General features: G+C 44.1%; 1 protein-coding gene across 1 annotated transcript in view; it reads right to left on the bottom strand.

The window, feature by feature from the left end:
• Positions 1–681: 681 nt before the first annotated feature.
• BRINP1 (BMP/retinoic acid inducible neural specific 1) overlaps positions 682–22,519 on the bottom strand; it is an 89,756-nt gene continuing 67,918 nt past the window's right edge. Inside the window, exons 5-8 of the mRNA XM_005441989.3 lie at positions 22,306–22,411; positions 15,666–15,902; positions 9,973–10,195; positions 682–3,560 (exon numbers count right to left, since the gene is read on the bottom strand). Coding sequence (XP_005442046.1) covers positions 2,420–3,560; positions 9,973–10,195; positions 15,666–15,902; positions 22,306–22,411 — 1,707 coding nt within the window. The 3' untranslated portion in view covers positions 682–2,419. The remainder of the gene's footprint in view (positions 3,561–9,972; positions 10,196–15,665; positions 15,903–22,305; positions 22,412–22,519) is intronic.

Raw genomic sequence — 22,519 nt, forward strand, 5'->3', positions numbered from 1 at the left:
ATTGCTGGTGAATTTTCTCTTATCGGAAAGCTGACACAGGAATGTCACAACTATAAAGAAACCTCTTTGAGTCTATAAGCACGAACCTCTACTACACAAAGCAAAGACCAATCAAATGAAAAAGAAACAAGTGAACAAAGTGGGTAAAGTAGGCAACCTTGCAACCTCCTGCATGGAGTGGCCAGTAGAGACAGAAAGAGATATCAGCGCGAATTGGGGAAAACACAATGTTCCTACCAACGGAAATTTATGGATGTCCCTAGAAATATCCTTGTTTGATTCACAAGGATCTTCAGATGCATGCACTTCCTCACCTTTTGGAAGGCAGGGACCGAGGTTGCTTTTGTGACTAGGATTGCTTTTTGTTTTCTTACTAAGTCCCAAGATAATACCTTTCGTGCCCTCAAATACTAGTTCAGCAGGAGAGTTCAAGGAATGTATGTTTTCCTTAATTCTTTCTCAGGAAATTTGGATGAGCATCAACCAAAACCCCACAAATTCAACTAAACCTGAAACCAAACTTCATTGTCCAAGTCATATGAATAATACCACAACACATTTAGCTGTTTCCAGAACTGATGTTTCTCAGAAACTGAGCCAAAGTCTCCAAGTAAGGTCAAAATTTCTACGAGGCTGTTTTGAACTCAGATGAATCCACACACTTCTCAAGCCACGTCTGAATTTGGACTTTGTTTCAGGACTGTCTCTTCTCCTCAGGCCTGTTTTCCCTCAGGATACTCCACCAGCTCTAGAAGCCAGCAGGATGAGAGATTAATTTCTCCCTTCCAGGAAGGCAGAAATTCTAGTCTCTCACTAGCACTTCTCAGAATCGACTTCAACTTAAAACCAGTGAGATTAAGAGAAATACCACACTACTCACCTCCCACTGTGTTCAAAGTTCATCACCAAGCTCAGCTGATCCTACATTCATACACTCCATTCAATATATTACTTTTCTTTCAATCCAAACACAAGTGAACACACACTCCACAAAATTTTACCCAGCCTTTAGTTCTTTTAGTTATATTTTTGATAACTTAACTTTTTAGATTTAGCTCAATCCTTGCAATTTCAGGGTAGATTTGGTTGTTGTGTTCTTTCCTCCCACCCCTCACTTTTACTACTCTTGCAGATATTTTAATTACATTTTCTCATCTGTTTTCTGTTGGTGATGGTATTTTTGAGGGGAGTTTTGTTTGTTTTTTGGTGGTTTGTGGTTTTTTTGTCTACAAATAAAGTGTAAGTGAAACAAGGACATTATTCACAGACACAGAAACATTAGGTAGTAAAAAGAATTTCCTTCCCCAAAGAACAAAAACAATATGTGTGCCCTTCAGTATCTCCAGGTTTCCTTGGAAATGTAGGTTTTTGCATTGTGCTTTGGATTTTGTGGCAATGAGGGTTTCCCAGTATTACTAGAAAACCCAGAACCCAAAGCAAAAAACCAAATTCAGGTTTGACTTTAAGTCTAGGTTTATCAAAGTGGCATAGGATTTTGGCTTTCTTTGTTTTAGGGATTCTGTTGAAATACCTTAAAGATGAGTGACTCTGAAGATTTACAGGTGCTGCTCCTCAGGGGTTAAGCTCTGACATCACTGAAGGCAACAGCAGTCTGGTGCAGGACATGAACTCCAGGTCAACAATGCAGCCAAAGGGACCTGACACGTCCCATCCTTCAGCAAGTGCTGAGACTCTACCTCTGTGAAAAGTCTTCCAAGATGGAAATCCCAAACTGAAGACACCTGAGACCTGCACCCACCCTCCACCTCCCATGTGTCTTCTCACCAACAAGGCATTAGTTTTACACTCAAAGGACTGCCATCACCTTCTGTCCTCCAGTAAAGCTCAGCACAGGCTGCGTGAATAACTCAACATAAAGCTGGCATAAATCTCAACAGAAGAAATATCTTTTATCTTTAACCATTTACTCCCACTATAGGAATAATGGTAGTTCTTTTACATTTACATATAACTCTTGTTTGTTTGTTTTGCTTTTGCTTTGTTTGTCTCTTTGTCTTGGCACCTGCATAGCAGAAACTTTACAGTTCATTACAGAAGTTTGTCCCTCTCTCTGCTCCTCCCTTCATTTACTCTGCTGCCCCTGAGGACTAGCAAGCAACACCCCAAGGTCAAGAGAATGTAAGGTGTTACCCTTTTATGACGGATTATAGAAATAACAAACATGCCTGACAGTTTTATACAGCTGCTAGAACGGGTTTAGTTTTCAACAAATGAAGAATTTCCTCTTTTTTTTCTTTTCGTATATTAATTACATTTTACAAATCTTGTTTTTCCCCCCTTTCTTTACTTCCCCCCCCACTTTTCTTTCTTTCTTTTTACTTTTTTCTCTTTTTTTTTTCTCTTTTATTTTTTTACAGCAAAAGGATCAATCACCAACATGTCCATTGAAAAGTCCGGGTTAGCAGAGTTTGGCTGTCATCTGGTCCGACTGTTTGAGGATCTCGGTGTTGTACAGGTCTAGAGCATGGTTCACACGGATGATCTCGCTGTTGGTGAGTTTCAGGCGGTGCTTGAGCATACAAGAGAACAGATCCAGCTGGGGCTTCCCTGGGGCCACAGGAGGCGCCAGTCTATTGATTCGGTCCCGAATATCCAGCAGCAAGAGCATGACGGAGGAGGAAGAATAGAACTGCCCGCCTTGCGTGTATGACTGGTTGACCTGCTGCACGGCACTACGCAGCAGGTCAGCGTTAAAACGCAGGCTGTAGCCATACACCTGCACATCCGAGATCTTAATGTAGAACTGACGCTTGGTGGGGTCAGAAAGGTCCACAGGCCCTTGGCCAGTCTCGTTACGCAGTAGGGAGGGCAGCCGAGTCCGGCTGCGTAGGTAGATGTGAACAGTCTCAAAAAAGGTTTTCCACCGGTTGCCCAGTAGCAGGGTCCAGTTGTAGCACTGGCTGTTTTGGAGGCGGATTTTCTCCCAGCGTGGGTAGCCATACTCCCCAAAGGGCATGTTCCAGCCCTCAGAGTGACTCCCACTGAACGGGTTGACGTAGACGAAGAACATAGGGTCCAGGCTGCTGTTGCGCATCTGGCAGATTCGCATGGAGATCCCAATCACCATGTGGATGAAGTCCATCCGGTTCTTGTTGCTCTTCAAGGTGAGGGACATGCGTTTGCGCCACCTGGGGTCAAAGAAGGTGTCCAGGCGGATCTCGTTGCTGATGAAAGTGGTGTGCACATACAGGCGAGAGTCCATTTTCTGCAGCAGGTACTTCAGCTCTAGGTCTTGGAAGTCCAAGTCTGTCTCAAAGCTGATGAACTGCTCACTCCGCTCTGAGTCTACGTTCTGAGGCTCGCAGCGACCCCTGTAAAGCTTATAGCCCTTGTTGCATGAGCCGCAGAGAGAGATGTTGGCGAGGCTGCACATGGCACAGCTGTTGTTGCCCCCAATGATGCAGGGGATGGGGCGCTGGCACAGGCTGGTGCCACCATGGCAAACGCAACTCCGTTGGCTTTCCAGAAACGTCCCCCAGAACCCATTCTCATTACAGTAGAGCAGGGACTGGACCCGAGTAAGCCATTCCTGTATTGTCCTGCGGGTATGAAGAAGAAATCATTAACATTTTAGAACCTCACAGTCCTTGGTGCTAGCATCTTACTAGAGCCGCAGTGTTTTCAGGGATATATCTGAGGCAGAGCTCTCAGAACATTGGTGCCCTGCCATGGCATCTGGCAGCTATTCCAGTCTATTTCTAGACTGGATCATTCATATGCTGTTTACTCCTTTGGTGGAGAGCAATAGCCCTCTAAGAAATAGCTAGAAGTTAGAACTGATCATCTGAAAAGCGTCTCTCTTCACACTGCTCCAGGAGCTGAGACTGGCACAGTCTCCTGCCAAAGAACCCATCAGTGCCGCAGCAGCAAAGTTCAGCCACGGGGATGGAGCTGATAAAGCCCTGCCAGAGGCTGAGGTGCTATCAGGCACTGCAGGTCCCCATAACTCCTGGGCTAGCAGAAGAAAAGTCCTCTCCATGTCATTGGCAATTCCTCCCACTCTCCAAAAACAGACCCGTAATGGGATGAGGCAAAGCCAGCAGTAACCTCTGCTTACGGTACAGAGCTCAACAACAGCAGAAAAGAGGATGAAAGCCAGGGTGTGTAGAGACAAAGCTGCTAGAACAGCTTCTCCTTTAAAAAAATCTGCTGCTAATTAACCACCTCTTAAAGCCTCTCCCCACAACAGGCAGCCACACTTGCCCATTCCCAGGCCTCACCACTCCCATAATTGCTAGATCAGCGCCCTCACCTCCACGTCCTGCAGCCCTGGAATGACTCCTAATGAATGACACTGTAACCCACGTTTGCTTTTTGTATAAGGCACTTGCAATGTTGCCTTGCTGCCCCCCTCTCCCCACCACCCCGGGAAATCTCAGCACAGCGATTCCTTTCTCAGCAGCCTTCAGCAGAACGCCTTGTTCAGCCGCCTGCTCCCTCCCCTCCGCCTTCCCCCCAGCTAATGAATACTTCATTGTCTCCTCTGGGCAAAAAGTTCTTGGTAGCGCTGCAGTGAGAGGACTGGCTAATGACAAATTAGGATTCAGTCCCTGTAGAAAGGGAGGAGTGATTATGGACAGAGGCTCTCAGAGCTGGATTAGTGAAATTCATGGCACCTGCATCGCCTGACCTCCGAATAATCATTAAGCTGTAGGCTGTATCAAAGAAGGCATTAAATGATACAGCAGCAAAGAACAGCACGATGATTAGGGGGAGGGAGCGAGTGGAGGGATAAGAGTATAAAACAGGAAAAAAAGCACTGGAAGGAAAGAAATAATCAAGAAGCCAAAGCAGTAAGGGTAGGGGAAGAAAGGGGGGGGGTTGGGGGGGGAACAAGCAGGTAAAAGGAAAAATGAGGGAGAAATGCAGTGGGCAGGAAGAATAGGTTGGAGAAAGGGGAAAACTGAAACAACAGCAACAACTGAAAGACAGAGGACCTATAGGAGTGAAAAGAAAGAGGAAGAAATTGAGTGAAAGGAATGAAAAAAAAAAAAGAGAGAGACAGAGCGAGGAAGAAGGACGTGCAATAGCAGGAAAATTCTGAAACCTTGGATGTGGGAAGAGCCAATTTTTACATTCGTCCTGTGGTACAGGGCTACCAGGGTCTCTTTCCACTACTCAAAGCTAACAGGAGCTCTCCTGCTAGTGGAAAAGCCTGGCTGGGGAACCTGGGAGCAAGGCAGTGACCTCTCCACACATCTGCTGCAGAGGGAGATGGTGACAGCCCTGGTCCCCATAAAAAGTGCACAGGGCTTCTGGTTTCTAGGACAGCTCTGCTTTGGTGTGGAGGGGACAGCACAGCGTGACTGCAAAACACATTACTGACAGCAACAAGAACTCTCAAAACCACCCGCTGGGGCCTGAGTCTCCCTTCTGCTGATAGGTGATTTTTTGCTCACTGGTTCAGCAATACAAATATTTTTTACCCCATCTGAAGCCTCACAGTTGGAAAGCCAGAAAAATGCATTTGAATTTAGCAAGGCACCCAGATTCCAAGTTTCAATCCCCCTAAGGTGTTGCGAACCCACCTCAATTCCTCCATGCACCTCTTTGAAATCTTTTGTTGCTTCTAACCACTAATCTAAGCATGAAGAGGTAATGAGCAAGTGGAGGATGAACTAAAAGCACAGCAACCCTCCAATGCATGCACACTGGCTGCCTGGGTTCACTGGGCTGGGGGAATTGCTAAGAGAAGTGCAAGATTCCTGCATGCTGCCTCTTCCCATGACTAGGCTTGATGACAATGATGAACATCAGAGGCTGCTTTGAAGAAAATACCTCCTGCAGCCCCAAGCTTTGTTCCTAGGTTCCACTCCTGCTGGAATTTCTACCAAGAGGAGAAGCCCAGCAGCACAAAGCAAATGAAGAGCTGAAGCAGCAGGCTGGTGGCAGACAGATGGTAAATGCCCAGCTCCATCCTGTACCCTCTCAGCATCCCTACCCCTGTCCATGACGTAAAGACAGCATTTCCCCGATTCCCACAGCTGTCACTGTGATCACATTTACTGCTTTTTTGTGGGGCTGGGCTTTCAGATGAGGCACTAATGGCTGCTCATATGACTACAGGTGGTTTCTCAGGTGGGTTTGATGAGGTATTCGGCACTGTCAGAGGTGTGCCTGTGTGCACATAGGGCCACTGCTTCCAATAGCCTGTATCGGTGCATGGGCACACAGCAGCTGAACGGCTGCCATGGACAGATCACAATTCCAGCTCCATGCAAGGCAGTGGGACTCTCCCGATTTCCTCACACGCTCACTCATGCACAGGATTCCCAGTGTATTTGTGCAGTGCTGCCTTACTACTTCACACAGTTTTACATATTGATAATGCCATTGAGTTCATGGGTCCAGGACTGCCCAGATACACATCAGGGAACACAACAAAAACTAGGGTCAGATGGCCATGTCCTGTCTGTCTTAGGAAAAAAAAAAAAGGCATCGTTCCAACCTTCTCTTATACTAGCAGTCAGCACAGCAAAATGAGAAAGGATTCTCAGCTGACATCTTGTAATCGAAACTAGTAATTTTCCTGATCCCCAGATCAACTTTGTGGAGGACGGATGGGAGGAGTTCAGGAGAAAGAGGGTTGGTTGGTTTTTTTTGGTGTGTGTGTATATGTCTTAGCATTCAGCAAAGACACAAGTAGGACAAAAAAAAAAAATAATAATGCTACCCACCATCTGCTGATGGCAGCAATAAAGGACATAATTAAATGAAAATGCAGAATCCAGGGCAGAGCTGGGCATCAGCTACAAACATGACAATGGGAAGTGTGATGGAGTGAGAGAGAGGAAAAGCGGTATAAATTAATCGATTTTGTCTTGCAACTGGGACAGGATAAGAATATGTGCAGGACCAGTCACAGCCCTTCAGCTGTCAGGAGGTAACTTAAAACACAGAGCTATGATGGCTCAGAGGCCTGCAAGAAGAACCAAGAACTGTCAGGGCAGAAGGAAGCTGAAAAGAGCCACTGCTTAAAGGCTGAAAGCCAGCAGCAGAGTGGTGATTGGTTTTCAATTTAATTATTTTCTCTTTCATTAAGGAGTCATCAGTTTATCTTTCTCCTTTTTAATATCATTGCAAAAGTTATTTTGCCTCACGTTTGCTACCTCTACTAGTTCAAAGCATAAAGTACTAGAACATGTGAAATTAAAAAAAAGGAAGCTATGTCTTTGAAGGTCACTGTCAAGTAGTTTTACGTTCAACTTTAATATCTTACATTCCAAAACTAAAATGAAAAAAAAATTACATCCAGGCAAAGCTGTGAGCGAGAGCTATTTTGCAGTGTTTTCTTGCTGTTGCTGGTTGGAGACGTGCAGTCCCCTGGTGGTGCTGGGAGCTGGGAGCCAGGTGATCACCCAGAGCTCTTTCGCCATTTAAAACCTATCTGTTGTGACAAAAAAACATGTTTTGCAGGACATGTCGGGCTTTCAGATCAGAAGCGGAGGTCATGTTATACAGAAAGGTTATGAATAATTTTCTTTTTTCCTGACTTGTCCTTCAGGATTAATCAGGTCTGGGGAGGGGAAGAGGCTGATGGGTGTCTCTTGAGACAAAGACTCAGCTTTGTTGTAGATGGGATCTTAGCTAAGTGTTAGAAAACCAAACCATACCAAACCAAAACCAAAAACTAAATAAACCAAAAACCAAAAAACCAAAACACCAAACCCCTGATCCAGTAGGACAGGTTGTTTTGGTTGGTTGGTTCGTTGTTTTTTTAATTGCAAGTAAAAAGGTAGGGATTTAACAAGTTTTCCTTTGAAAAATCATCTTTCTCTTTCCAGCCAGTACTGGCTGCTGTGGAGATACTTTGGGGCTTTCTGTATGGAACAGTGAAGTAAAAAAATGCTATTTTTATTCTCAGCAGCTGTGAGATGTATTCTTAACTAATGACAATTTGGCTGGAGCCCAGAACATGTATCAACTCCTCTCTCCTTTGGATATTATTTATATTTTACATTTTACAGTTTTAAAATGCAACTATAAGTATTCATTCAACATTGACACTGTAACAACTGAGGAGTGGTTTCTTTTTTAAACCAACAAACTTGCCTGCAAAGAGCTCTTTTTTAAGCAAAAGCAGTGCAGAGCAAATACATGTGCGTATATATATGTCCTTAGCTATTGCAAAAGGTCATGGAGAATCAGTCTAATTGCTGAAATCCTTACTCTTCCTTTCCTTTGGAAACGCCACCTCTTCCTTTCCCTGAGGACAATCAACAGCAATCCTATTTCTTTTTCTCACATTGCTTTTGAATATATAATGCAGGCTTACTATTGCCTGTATTAAAGAGAAAGAGAGGCTTGCTCTTAACAGGACCTTTCCATCCTTTCAAAGCCACTGGCTTGCTTGAGAAGCGTCTGTCATTCTGTACAGCAACAATTAGAAAATTAGAGTATTTCCAAGCTCTGTGAAAAAAAATGATGACATGCATACCTCTTCCACTACATATCTGTCTACCAAGCTGCTCCCCTGCCTAGCTACAAATGCAGAACGACAAATAAGAAAAGAAATTATAATATGCCTGGTGGTGTTGACTTAAACAAATCAAGCACATCAGTCAGTTAAAACTCCAGTTGCCATCATCCATTTCGTCCTTCTTCCTCCAGATTTTATAGTATTAGTTGGAGGCGCCCTTTCTGCGTGGCTGACTTTTTAAAATAGAAGAGAAATGCTAAAGACATATTTATCTGAATGCTTTGCAGCAGCATGGTTGGCTGGATATTTGCTTGCTGCTGCTTCACTTTGTTGTCATGGCACAACTCAAAATACTGCCTGGACATGCTGGTGACTCCACCACCACTTGGCTTGTATATAGCAGCTCAGCCAATTGGCAGGAATGGGCCAATTTTAGGAAGTTCTCCAAAGACTTTTTTCATAATCTCTTAAACTTAATAGATATTTCTCTTCATCCCTAGTAAGTCCATCAAGACTTTCTCCAGAAATATGAGATTTCTTGGTAATTAGAGATGTTAACCCCTGGAAGAGTTTCCCAAGCTGCACAGTGATGAAATGAAAACTTTGTGTGTTTAGCAGTCGGGGGACTGGATGATAACAAGAGACAGCAGTCAACCAGTTAATGTTCTCTCGACACTGAATAATTAGGAAAAGAAGGAGGTGAGAAAGCATTCCTCTACAAATATTAACTTGGCCTGACCCTTCCAAAAGAAACATGGAAGAAAAAGCACTTGGACTCATTTTTTTCCCCAAGATTTTCAGTGTTACTTCACTTCAGACAACATAGAAAGAAATAGCAAGAGCTGTTTGTTAAAATCCACGGATTCAAGTCTCCAAAAATGATTGGAAGGAAACTTAAACACAGCTATAGGTCAGTGCTGAAAGGGGCCAGCAGGAGGTGATTATTAGATATCCACAGCTGTGCAACTGTAATGGAAAATCTACTCTCTCCACCTGTAACAACATTGCTGAGCTTCTGGCCAGGGCAGGACTGCAGGTTTACTCTGCAGTTTGTAGAAGTGATGGAATCTACTCCCAATCAAAACTAAAGCTTCTCTCTCGCTCTAGCTACACTCATTGCGGAACACAACTCAAAAATGGGCTGAAGCATCTTGTGCTCCATATGTCCACTTTAACAACAAATGGAGGCCTAAAGCTTGGCGGTGGTATATGAGGCAAAATGGCTTAAAAAGCAGCTTAGCCTGCTTGGCTGTCTGATGGCAGCTCTGAAATATTCTTGTAGAACACCACAGAATAAGCCACTGCCCTTCACCTGGGTAGGTAAGACCACGCAGAAGGATGCAAATATGCTTAGGTGTGTGGTAATGGTTACTTACACCTCCAGAAATTCCAACCCACTCCCAGACTTTACCACTTTCCCCCAAACCTCCATGTTAGCACATCCTGTATCCAAGGCTGCTAGGTTTAGCCCCGGCTCAGCTCCATCAGCCACCTGCCACACCACAGCCATCCCCAAGGAAGGATGAAGGTACCTTTCTCTGGGCAGCTGGTGGTTAGGATTGTGCCGACACCGGACACTGAGGCCAAAGAGTTTGCGGGCAGTGCGCTGGATCTTCTGGCGCTGGCCTTCCAGGGAGCTCTGCAGCAGCTTGTAGCGGTTCTGCAGATCCCAGTCGTTCCCCCAGTGCTGGTGGATGCTCCCAATGGTCAGGAAGTGGTTGCTAGGTAGCCTTTTCATGAAGGATTTAAACTCATCTGAAAAACACAAAAATGTGGAGAAATACAGAGGTTTCTGAACTACAACCAAGTTCCAAAGCTTGTCACTAGCAGGATGGAGAAACAGCAATGATGTATGAGCCATCAGTGCTCTGCTAAAGGAAGGTGATGCCCATTAACTCACTGGTCTGCCAGTCTGCCCCAGGAAGCCCACTGATTCCAGGGCTGCTGCTGCTCCCACACGGGAAATGAAAGCCAGAGAGTACGAGGGTGAAACAACACAGTTAATGTGTACAGGGTGAAGTAAAAAAGAGAAGCAAATTCCCTAGAGCACAGGATTACAGTCTGGGGGTTATGAACAAAAAGCAAGGCGTTGTAATCATTGTCAGTTAAAGAGTTCTCATTTAAATTGTTTTTCATCTGCTCCTAAAATGTCATTTGTTGTTGAAGTCAAATCACTTTGGCTGTGTTGTTAAAAAAAAAAAAAAAAAAAAAAAAAAAAGCCTTAAAAAATCCCCAGAGGAAGGGTTTGGGTTGTGTTAAAATGTCCAGCTTTCTCATTTTTAAGCAGAGCATTCTGATCCTTTTTTTCTTATTTAACTTCATGAACATTTGAAGTTAAATGGGTTGCTTTATGTAACAATGAAAATAAAATAGTTTGCAAGGCTAAGGTCAGAACAAAATGTGTCAGTTTTAGCCAAAAGAAAATTCTAATTGATCCAAAAATACGTTGTTAAATGTTGTTTTGTAATCACTTTATTTCCATTTGATTTTGTTTGATAATGAAAAAAGCATTATGTAGGCTTTGTTTGAGGGTTTTTTTTCATGACAAAAGAAAAAAAATCTGATACTGTTTCTGTTTACGATCACCCCTTTCTTCCTAATTTAGAAATATAGTTTGCTTAGACTCTGATTACCAGGCTGGGACATCCTCATATGGAAAAAACAGATGGTTCCCATTTTTCAGTAGAAAATAACTCAATTTTTGATACCAGTAAACTGGCTTTGACACACTGAGACACACGAGGAGTGGGCCAACAAAAAGCCTATAAAATGCAATAAAGAAAAGAACAGAGTTCTGCACCAGGAGAGAACCACCACACACGTCAGTACAGGCTTGGAAACAACCAGTTGAACAACAGCTGCTGGAAAGGTCCTGGGGTTATGGTGAGCACCATGCTGAAGGTGGGTCAGCACTATGTTCTGACTGGGAACAACACAAACTGCATACTGGGCTAAATCCAGGAGGTTGGGGAAGTTTCTCTTCCCCTCTACTTGGCACTACTGAGGCTGCACCTGTCTTTCTCTGCCAACTTTAGGGTCACCCAATTAAAGAGAAGTGTTGAGAAACTGAGGAGGGCACAGCTGCGGGCTACCTAGGTGGTCAAGGCCCTGGAGCACAAGTCCTGCAGGGTCAGGTGGAGGAAGCCGCACTTGTTTAATCTGGTGGAGCTGCCAAGGGGCAATCTAATTACAGCTTACCACTGTTAAAAAGGTACTTACAGATACGAAGGAGAGAAACTCCTCTTGTTAGACACATATGATATAATAAGGAGTAATAGAAAGTTTGCAGCTTGAGAAGTTCAAATGGCTTATTGAAAAACTTCTTTACTTGGCAGTAATGCAGCACTGGAACATGCTGCCCAGAGATGCAGCAGAACCCCTTATTTTAGATTCTGCCAGACGAAGCCATGGCTGACCTGACCTGCTGCTGCTGGTGGTCCTGTTTCTGGGGGGAGGCTGGATAGAGCCCTGCCATAAACCCCACAAAGCAGCCAACATGAAATGCGGCCCTCTTTTCCTGTAAGCTATCTACATTATTTTTCTTCTTTTCTGAATCCTTTTTTAAAATTCCTTCATCCCATTTTCAGAAGGAAAAGAGGACAATAGCCAGGAAAAAAAAAGTAAAAAATGAAAGCTGGTAAAGGATGGTATCTTTTCAAAAAAAGTAATAATCCATAGAATTATTGAAGAAAATCAGACCAGATAATTTACAACCCATCATAAAAAGCTTATGGATATTTGCATAACAGATTTCCTATTATCCAGCAACTTGCAGTTCATGCTCAACTGCCTACCACAGAACATCTATGCGTTAGTCAGTACCATCATTGCATAGATGGTAAATGGATGTTCACATCCTACTCATCACATGGTGAAACTGAGCACCTGATAAAAATAATTTTCATCATTGCACTATCAAGATCCATGGGACATCTGCTTGTCTCCTTTCTTCACCAAAGATAACAGAGGTTTATTTTTTTTTTAATCATCTCTCAGGTTTTCACTCTATTTGTAATGTTGCTTTCAGTGCCCTTCTCCTCCCCAAAAATGATTCTCTCTTGTTCAGTGGTCCTCTGAAACTATCATCACGTATAATTGCTTCTGTTGACCATGCTGATTACTCCTGGTACCTTTCAGCAGTAAAAGCCTTGCATTTGCTTCCCGCCCCTTATAAATCAATTTCCTCAAAAGCCTGTTTGTGCAAAAGACCAAGATCTTTTCCTTTTGATGATGAATGTGCTACATTTTTCATAGAGACGAGTAAAGGAGAAAATTCAGTGCAGTGTGCACATTTTGATACTGCAGTGCAACATTGGGAGAAAAACAAATTAGCAAAGAAATCCAGCAAAATAAAAGTTGAATGAGGTTGTTCTAAAAAAGGGGGGGGGGGGTGTGTGTGAAAAAAGAAAATACTTTCCCAAAAGAATAGATTCTTCATTATTTCTTTATATTTATTTATAACTGTCCCTGGAGGCCCCAGCCAAGGCTATGGCTGGATTGTGCTAAGTCTTGTACCCTTCTGGGAATAATTCATTCTTAACCCTGAGAATTTCCAATTAACTAATAAATCTGTTTGCATTTGGTTTTATTTCATTCATCTGCACAATGTCGATGATGGCTGGGACTACATCCCCCATAATGCAACGTGGCCTCTCTTTTTGCTGAGTCACCCAGTCCCTGCAGGCAGTCCCATGGCAATGACTCTTCATCACAGGTGGCAGGGGGCAGAGGTCCAGCCTCTGGAGAAGGATGGTGGCATTTCAGTGAAATGGCCGTGTCAAACATCTCTTTCAAGTATGAAACTTTCATTTTTCCAGTGCTTGTCTTTTCAGTTAAAAAAAAAAATAAAATCACATTTTTGTCAGAAAGCAATAGCACTGCAAAAAAAGCCCAAACCCCATGACTTTTAATCAAAGTGCTGTTTTAAAACCCAGAATCACAGTTCCGATGCAGAATTTTTTGGCCAGCCATACTAAAATGCCAAGAATGAGGCAGTGTTATTTTTCTCAATTTACACATGAGCGATGGAGCACAGGACTAAGAGAGCTCCTGAGCTGATTTACAGCAGCAGCAGTTCACTGCAGCCTCCTTGACTTTGAAGATGCTATCCCAAATCACACCAAGTCTTGATTTGTCCCACATGATTTTTTCAAATTAGCATAGGAATCCAACACACGTCAGAGCCAGAATACAGATCTTTCAAGCTATCAGCAGCTTCCTGTGGAAATGGTATATGCTTTCAGCGCACTCATGTGCCTTTCAGCCTACTTTATTGGAAAAGTCTTCAGATTTCATTAGAGATTTCTTTTCTGCTGTTCATAATGAAGAAAATCCTCTCGTTATTGGGAATATTTATTAAAACAAAAAAAGCAAAATACTAATGCTACAGTCTTTTGTGACAGCAACTTTCATCTCAAAGGATAAGTTCACGCATGATGCAACAAAGTGATGAATGAGATGCAGCAGCTTTAAACATAAAGATAATCACTCCGTCTAGCCCTGAAAAGCCTCCAGTCCTGGGTGGAATATGGCTATAGCACAACAGAGAATTGCACTGCAATGTGTCATTTTAACATGGCAAATGAAAAAACACCTTCCCCTGTTGAAATCTCAAGGGGAGGGAGACCGAATATAATTATCTACCACAGCGTTTGCTTAGATTGAGTGCAACAAGTACAGAATGTAACAGTAAAGCAATCACTGTTGGACTGTAATTCCTCTCTCTCCATAGGGCTCTCACCTTCTAAGTGTCTGGGTTAGATGCCCTGGGAGTGTAAAGGGGTTTGATGAATGGTGGCCAACATGTGGCTCTTGAGCATCTTGTATGAAGATCCTGTACCACAACTAGCAACGTATAACTAATGGCAGAGCTGTGCAGGCAAGCACTACCAGTAACCCTAATTTGTGTAGTACTGATCTAGCAGAAGCTTCTAGTATCCACACTTCTGATTTGCCCTAGTGCACCCACCCCGTCCGTGAATCTATAGAAACCCCCAGAAAACCACTGACCTCTTCAGCTAGTGACTTACTACTGGAACAGCCCCAGCCTTGCAGCTTCCCCTAGTGTACGTATATGGGGGGACCTTGTCAATATGGTCATCAGCCCTGGGCTATTAACTACTTTGCTCAGTTGAGCACCAAGTTGACCGCAGGAGGTGGACATAAGAATATGTGCAACAGCAGACATGCCAGCAGGATTCGCATATCAAAGTATGAAGCAGTCCTCAACAGCCTATCAAGAAAACAACACAGGCCGCTTTGTTCCAGCCACTCAAGGGATTAAGGTGACCTTCAACATGAAGAAAGAAATTGCTGCCGGGAAGACTTCTGAAGAAGAATTCTTCAGTGCCTTGCATGAAACTAGATGGTCCCTTCCTCATAGTTTTCTTTCCTAACACAGAGACCTGGACAGTTATGACCATAAACGTTAAAGAAAATGTGTGGGGAAGTAACTGGCTAACACTAAAAGATGAGAGTCAGGACAGGGGTAAGCTCTCGAAGAAGTTCAGCATAGTGCCCATGGGGCTTCGGGGCATGCAGACTGCTTGCCAAAGGAAAGGATGTGACTGCACCAGTACTGTTGCTCTCTTTCCTACCTCCAGCCCTTGAGAGTGCGTATCACGTAAGTGCTACCACACAGCTACTATGGGTGCTGCCCAGCATCAACGTGGAACAAACTCCACTGACACCTCCAGCCTCAGACTGGTAGGAAGTGGAGAGAGAAGCAAAACGTTCACACCAGCAAGCATCGGCACCATAGGAGAGGGAAGTCGTTTCCCCTTCTCCTCTCTATCTCAAATGAGGTGTCATATGGCCTGTGCTCTCGCTCTGTGAATTGCCTTTCACCAAAGTGGAATAAATCATTCATGCAAATCTGAAAAGCAATTTCTGCATCATTCATATTGTGGAAGTTTCTCTGTAGAACTATTAAAGAGGGATTCTGAGCAGGGTTGCTATGAAAAATCAGGTTTTTAAGCAAACAAATCCTTCCATAGAAAATATCCCGTTACACACAGAATTACATGTGGCATGGGTTTTTGTCTGTATCTGAAACAGAAAAAAAAGGTACTCCCTCAAGACTAAGATCACATTTTTGGGTTCAATAGCCTCTATTTTTTATCCGAACTGGAGCACTATACTGAGGGAAGAAGAGATTCTTACCTGGTATAATGTGACATGTTTTGTTTGAAATAAATCAATTGGAAAATGTGTTTTGCTTGGTTACCTGAATTCTCCAGATCTTTATAGGCTTCTGTCCAGGTCTTGGCCATGTTTGCTAGGGTGTACTCCATGATCTGTATGTCAGTGATGGGGCAGTTGCACTGCGGGAACTCCTCCGCACACTGACAGCCGCACTGGCTGTTCCGGCAGATGTACTCCCCCTCGCCGTTGCACATGATGTAACTCAAGGCAGACTGGACAAACTTCTCTTGTAAATACTGAGGAAAGATGATCTGGAGACCTGGCATAGAAACAAGAGGCAGAGAAGGGGGTGGGGGAAACAAGAAAAGATGTCATTTCAGGTATCTGTTCTTTTCAAAACCTGTTTCATTAACAGCTTGGGAAAGTGATGCTGAGGAATTAAAAGCTGCTGGGGTATTTCTATTGGAGCTGTCATGAGTAAAGAAGGTGAGCTACAAATTGTGTGCCTCCAGTGCAACTAGTGAGGTAGCTGAGAGCAGAACCCACCTGCTCTGTGAGGGAAAGGTGACAGTTAACACCCCCTCCACAACATCCAGTGTACCCCCTTCATCCCAGTCCTGGATTCCAGTACAGCACAAAGCAGCTGAAGCCAAAGCCTCCCTTGTTCCCGGGTTAGGACTGGTTTTACACTTGACAACCGAGTGCTAGTTCAGAAGTGATGAGCGTTACGCTGTTCTGATCTATTTGAGAGAGACTAAATAGGTTTGGTACCACAGAAACATGGAAACCACACACTGAAAGAGAAAAGGAAACAGAAGAAAGGAAAATAATACAAGGAAGGATTTATAAAAGACCCTTGCAGAGTTAAGTGCCCAGTTCCCATGGTATAAATACAGGAGTTGGGTACCCGAGTCTTTTCAGCTCTCTCCCTGCTAGGAAGGCTACTTGCCAAATCCTATAAAAGTGCAAATGGATTTAGTGCCAATGATTTCAGTGGTGCTCTGAAGATTTACATTAGCTGAGAGATCTATCCCCATGTCTCTTTCTCCATAGCAAGTGTTTGCGTATCCATCCATCTGTGCAGGCGTACGCTTGCTCGGGTACCAGAGGACACGATAACAGTTTAAGTGTTTGCCTCGCGCACAGTGTACGTGTTTTTCCAATCTGTCCTTCTCCAGCCCCCATCTCCTGTCCCCCTGCAGATGTCCCTGAGGGTTCACAGATGTTTTTTTCTACCTGGTGAGTCCTGCTTGTCAAACTCAGTCAGCGTCTGCGGTGCACGAGGCAGAGACAACAATAACTCCGAGCAAGCCTTTTGCGGGAAGCCTGGCCCGCTCGCCTTCCTCATAAAAGGCCCAAGGATTTTGGAGTGGCAGATAAAGGAGTTTATGGCTCGAACAGCAGCACTGAACTCCAACGTAATGAAGGCATGCAGGTCAATTACCCATCTGTTTGTGTTTCTATTGCGTTGAATTACTGTATCCGTGCCTGACAGCTCATTGGAGTGGAATGAAAATAAGACAATAATTCAGAGGATGACAGTGTGCAGGAAGGGCAAGGAGGGCTGTGACTCCTTACAGGAGTTCAGGCCCATCTCAGTGATGGGTCACGTCCACCTCAGACAAGAGAAGAGTGGTGGGCAGTGACCCTGGCACCCCCATTACCCTTTTGATTTTGGTTCCACTGAGAGATCTCAGTTTTGACAAGGTCCCTCTGGAAGACCAAGTCTGGAGGGATCAGGAGGATGTTGAAGGCACAGGGACCTCTGGTTCCTCTCCCTGCTGCTATTGCCAGGGCACAGTCTCCACAAGCACCATGCCTGCTGTCATTGAGCTGCCCCACTGTCTGACCCAACTGGCAGCCGAGCACGGAGCAGCGGCAGCCGCCGGGCAGGATGAACCCAGAGCAACCTTGAGCTGGACAAGATGTCTGTGGCACTTGCCCAGGGAAGGATGTCAAGCCTGGCATTTGGAGGCACTGTGCCTGCACAGATCCTGCTGCCTTTTCTGTGGTGCTGTTGTGGGGAAGAGAGGGAACATGCAAGGGGCTGGCCACAGCCTACCGCACCCCAGTGAACCTCAAAAGTGGTCTAAGGCTGATTATCATTTTGAGACCCATCTGGTCTTTCCTGAGATGTTTCTCAACAAGCACCTTTCTTTCCATTGTCTTCAGGAAGGACTGAACTTCAGTCTCTTTTAGGGATTGATCTGAAGCAACCACCAGAGGGACAGTTCCTTTTTGAACCTTCGCACTGACAGGGATGGTCCCACCCGCCTGGCTCCAAGACTTCCCTTCAGGATGGAAACAAAGTGCAGTGCTATTGGAGAACCGAGATCTACAAAGGGGGCTTGGAGGGCCTGAAGGCTGCTGTACTCACTGAGCCTGCAAGCTCACAGGAGAGGGGGCCTGGGCTTCTTGATGTGCATTGACCCCGTTTATTCATGGCCCAAGTCCCTTGAATAAATCTTTCCACTCTGTGCTTCATGAAGAAGCAACCTGACCTGGCCTCACCCTTTGAATGTGAGGCCCAAATGACCACAGGCTCTTCAGCTCACCATAGTTTCTCTTCCAGTTTTAACGTGGGTAACAGCACCAACAAGCTGTCTGGTCCCAGCTACAAATGACACCAGCTTCAGAGATTATTTTTTTTTTTTTCCTCTGGAAGGAATAGGGGTAAAAAAAGCAACTAAAGTTTCAGGGAAAGCACCTCCCATTGCAAAGGACGTGCATTGTGTATCTCAATACATGCAGAAACATGAATACCCTGTAATCTCCAAAACATAACACCGTCCCATCCTACCCTGCAGAGTTCCTCATGTGGAGGCTCACTTTTTGCCCATAAAACTTGTGGTTTCTAAAAAAAAACACCACCGTTTCCAGGATATCCTCTTCGAAGAAATAACCTCATGTTTAAGAGGTAGTCAGAACCCCTGTACATTTAGCACCAATTCAACAAAACACTTACAGAAATACTTAAGTTTAACCAGGTGAGCAGTTCTGCTGGAATCCATAGAGTTAATTGTAGCATTTAACAAGCAGCACATATTCAAATATGTGCTTAGACCAGGAACACTAGTGACACAAATCCAGCGACCCATCAAAACATGAGTGTGCATACTCCAAATGCAAAGCTCTAACTTAAAAACTGCAAACATTCTATAGGGATTACAGGCAACTCAGATCTTCCAGCTAGGAATTTCCTTGTGGAAGAAATCATTACAGGGTGTACATATAGATATAGATATAGATATAGATATATAAAAGTAATAGGGTTACTGAAATACAGCCATGCCTGCTCTCACATTTGTACCTTGACATATATAAATCCCCACACATTTATCATCATACCCAGACAAGGGCAAATTCATACCAGTATTTTTGGGTTTGTATTGAACACCCTTGTGAGCAGATGTTGGCAAGATGTTGTACAAGTACTGGGCTAGCAGCATCTCAGTCCTGGTACCCTTCCCATTCATGTGTAGTTCCATACCATGCCCAGTAACTAGATATTACTGAAATTGAGTTGATTACAGCTGCCAGTAAAGCACAGGTGTGATTAATCGTTTAAGGTAATCTTGACAAAGATGAGGTTGCAAGAAGGCCATATTGGTTGAGACCACTGTTCTAAGCTCACAAGGAATAGGCTTATCCTCCACAGCAGCCTCAGTAGCTGATAATAGATGCAGAAGGTAGGTTTGCTAGTGGCAAGTGTTAGGGAGAATATCTTAGTTTTGAAGGTAACTTATTGATCGGAAGGAGGAATTCTGCCAGTCTGTAAAGCATAAAGTTCCTCTTTAAAAATTCAGAGCAACACTGATTTGGTATTGGTTTGTCTTAGCTAACTACAGGCAGAATGTGAAGTTTCTGACAAGGGAACATGTCCTTAATTTACCCAGAAAAACTATTAGAGAGATGTTTGGCTTCGGACTGTATATAAAAAGCTTCCTGCATTAAAAGAGGTAAATTTCCCCAGCTCTAAATTAGAGCTATTTGAGACATTTTCCATAGAAGAGTTCTCTGTTGAAAATGCAGTTTCATTGAAGCATTTTGTGAGAGTGTGTTGACTCCAAAAGCACTTTTGACAGGGAAAGGTCTAAATGTATTTTTCATACTCCCTCATTTTGTTTCACTGAAAAGATGAAATGTTTTGTATTGTCATCACTGCTCTGCCCACCTTGGCAAAGACTTTAACATTAATTGTACTGTAAATTTAACAGTCTATTACCGTATTTGGTGTAATAAACTACCTATGCAATATTTCCTGGCTTTATGTCACAGTGTTTAGAATAGCACAGAAGGATTTTACCCTATTGAAATAGTGCCACGTTGCAATATTAACATACGCTGCCCAAGAGGACGTGTCTCTGCAATTTTAATTTCCCAGAACTTTTCAAAGTGATGCTTTTTTTCACTCAGATTTTCAAATTTCAGCCTAGGACACTTTTCTAGGGAACACATGTTCCCATTTCCCACCAGACTGCTGAGGAGCTGTTAGCACCTTCCCCTCCCATGCTTCGGCTTACTCCTTTTCCAGGCAGCACAGGCAGCTCATGCATCAGCCACACCAGAGGTGGAGGCAGGTGAAGGGATGGTTTCATGCTGGTTGCAGGGACAGGAGGATGCAAAGCACAAATAAATGCAGTCACCTGTGAGTTCCCAGCCCACAGCAAGATCTCCCCCAGCCCCGTGCGGGCTGGTCCCCCCAGCTTTGTGCACAGCCCTCCCCATGCACAGGACAGGGAACCTGTCCCTAGATCGTGCTATTTAAAAGGCAAACCTTCTGAGCTACTGCGATTAATATACCTGTGTATACACCCGAATGAAGGCATCTGACACAGATGGACGTGCATGCTGGGTCCACATGCATACTGGTTTACAAATTAGTGATGCTCTTCTGTCCATTTAACCACAAGTGCAGAACCAGATACTGCACATGCATCCAGGTCCTTCCCTAAATCTCCAGGCTGGCTGACCTTCCCAAACCCTACATGCAGACATGAATATGTAGCTTAGATCTGGGTCCAGCCATTGCATCTCCTAGAGGGCAAGTTTTGGAAGCACAACTCTCAGGGCTGGGCTGCAGCAAGTTCAGAAATAGAATTTCTTCCTGTCATGAAGAAGCTGCTCGTTTATAGAGCCAGAGTGACATGAAGGTAGTAACGTGGATTTCTGTCAGCAGCTCATGCTCAGCTGCTAATCAGATCAGGGGAGACTTGGTCACGATCCATTACCTGCAGCCCTATGACTAATTCCTAATGAGGCCTCTCAGAGCAGAGGAAGGTTCCTGGGTAATTATCCCAAGAACTGCACTCCAGATTAGGCAGAAAACTCAGGTGTAGCTTTAAAGGTCACTTTGTTCTATTAGGAAGAGCCTTACCTTGCTCCCTTCCCTCGCTGTCTCTCTTGGCTTGGGTCTGTCCTCTCTGTGCTGCGTTATGCTATGAAGCTCCATGAGACCCATGTGTGGTTGACCCCAAAGGTCCTCTGTCTGCTCCCATCAGAAATCACAGCCTCACTCATCTTACATCCCACCTCTCTCCTAAACTTTCACTCTTCCTCCACCTCTTTCCCCCTCCCTGGCATCTTGCTCTTTCTCTTATCTTGTAGGATCAGATAGCCAATAGAGATCTATTGATTTACCTACTTACCAGTTTGTCTGCTATAAACCAAGCTGTATGCTTATTTAGCTGTTTACCTAGTTATCTGGTGTGTCATCCTTGGGTTTTCATTACCAGCAGCCATAATCACAGTATATAAAAAAGCCTCAAATTGTGTGTTGTTAATTAGGTAATAACCTGAACTCAGTGATTTAGATAATCACTGGAATAGTGAAGACAACCTGCCTATTATTTTTAAAGGCAAATAATAACAACAATAATAATATCCACAACATGACTCAGTAAATGAAACCCAGTTTCTGTGAACCCAAGATTAAAACAGCACTTGCCAAATTATACTCAAAGCGGAAGATGTAATGTAGCCCATTCATCTGAAAAATTAAAATTTGTGCAAGTACAAGGATTCCAGAAATAAAACCATCTGGGCAAATGAGCAGTTAAATCCAACATTTCCTTATTTTGTCAAAAACTTGGGAATAACCTTAGTAAATTACACGCCCAGTGAATTTCCTCCTTGTACTGAAGTTGACTTCTTGCTAACCGGCATGTATTTATTTATTAATTCAGTCATGACCTCTATCTGTTGACTTCTGGACTAGTTCCCCAACTGGGACTGAAGCCATGGCTTCTAGCATCCAAATAAAACCTTTGTGACTTTTCCCAAAGATTACCGTCATTACAGAATCCCAAAAGCTGATCTGCAAACCTCTTACGCAAAACAGCAATTTGGGAGGGACAGAGACGTGGATGGAATATCCCTACAATATTAATGGAAAAGGCCACATTTATGTATATTGATATATGTATAATACATAGAAGTTCATGAAAATTCATTGGCAGAGGGCACCCAGACACCTCACTGGGGTCCAAGTCTGCAGTCTTTTGCACCTTTAGCTCAGTCCCTTGTCAAGCCCTGGCTCTGCTGTGCTGAGCATCGTATGAAGCCGCCAGAAGCCATCAGTCCTGCTTCAGTGAGCTTACAGCAAAGGTGGTGATCGCAGCAAACAGAGGATGGAAGCAGGCTAGAATAAAGGGCACCCCTCTCTCATTTCATCCCCCCCCTCCATGCCCTGCATGTCCAGCTCCCCCGTTCCTGTGCCCTACCTTGCAGGTGGAGTTTGCTCTCAGTGCTTTGCAGAAGGACAGAACTCACAGAGTCCAGATTGTCGTAGCTGTTACAGCCCAGGGGGCCGGTACGAGTTTCTGTTACCTGTGGAGGATGGAGAAAACAGAGTGTCCCCTTTGACTGCAGCACCATGTCTTCCCCAGGCAGTTTCAGACCTTGTAATATGATGACTGCTTGTCACCAGCTGATGCA

The sequence above is a fragment of the Falco cherrug genome, chromosome 9 (genome assembly GCF_023634085.1).
Source record: "Falco cherrug isolate bFalChe1 chromosome 9, bFalChe1.pri, whole genome shotgun sequence".
NCBI lineage: Eukaryota > Metazoa > Chordata > Aves > Falconiformes > Falconidae > Falco > Falco cherrug.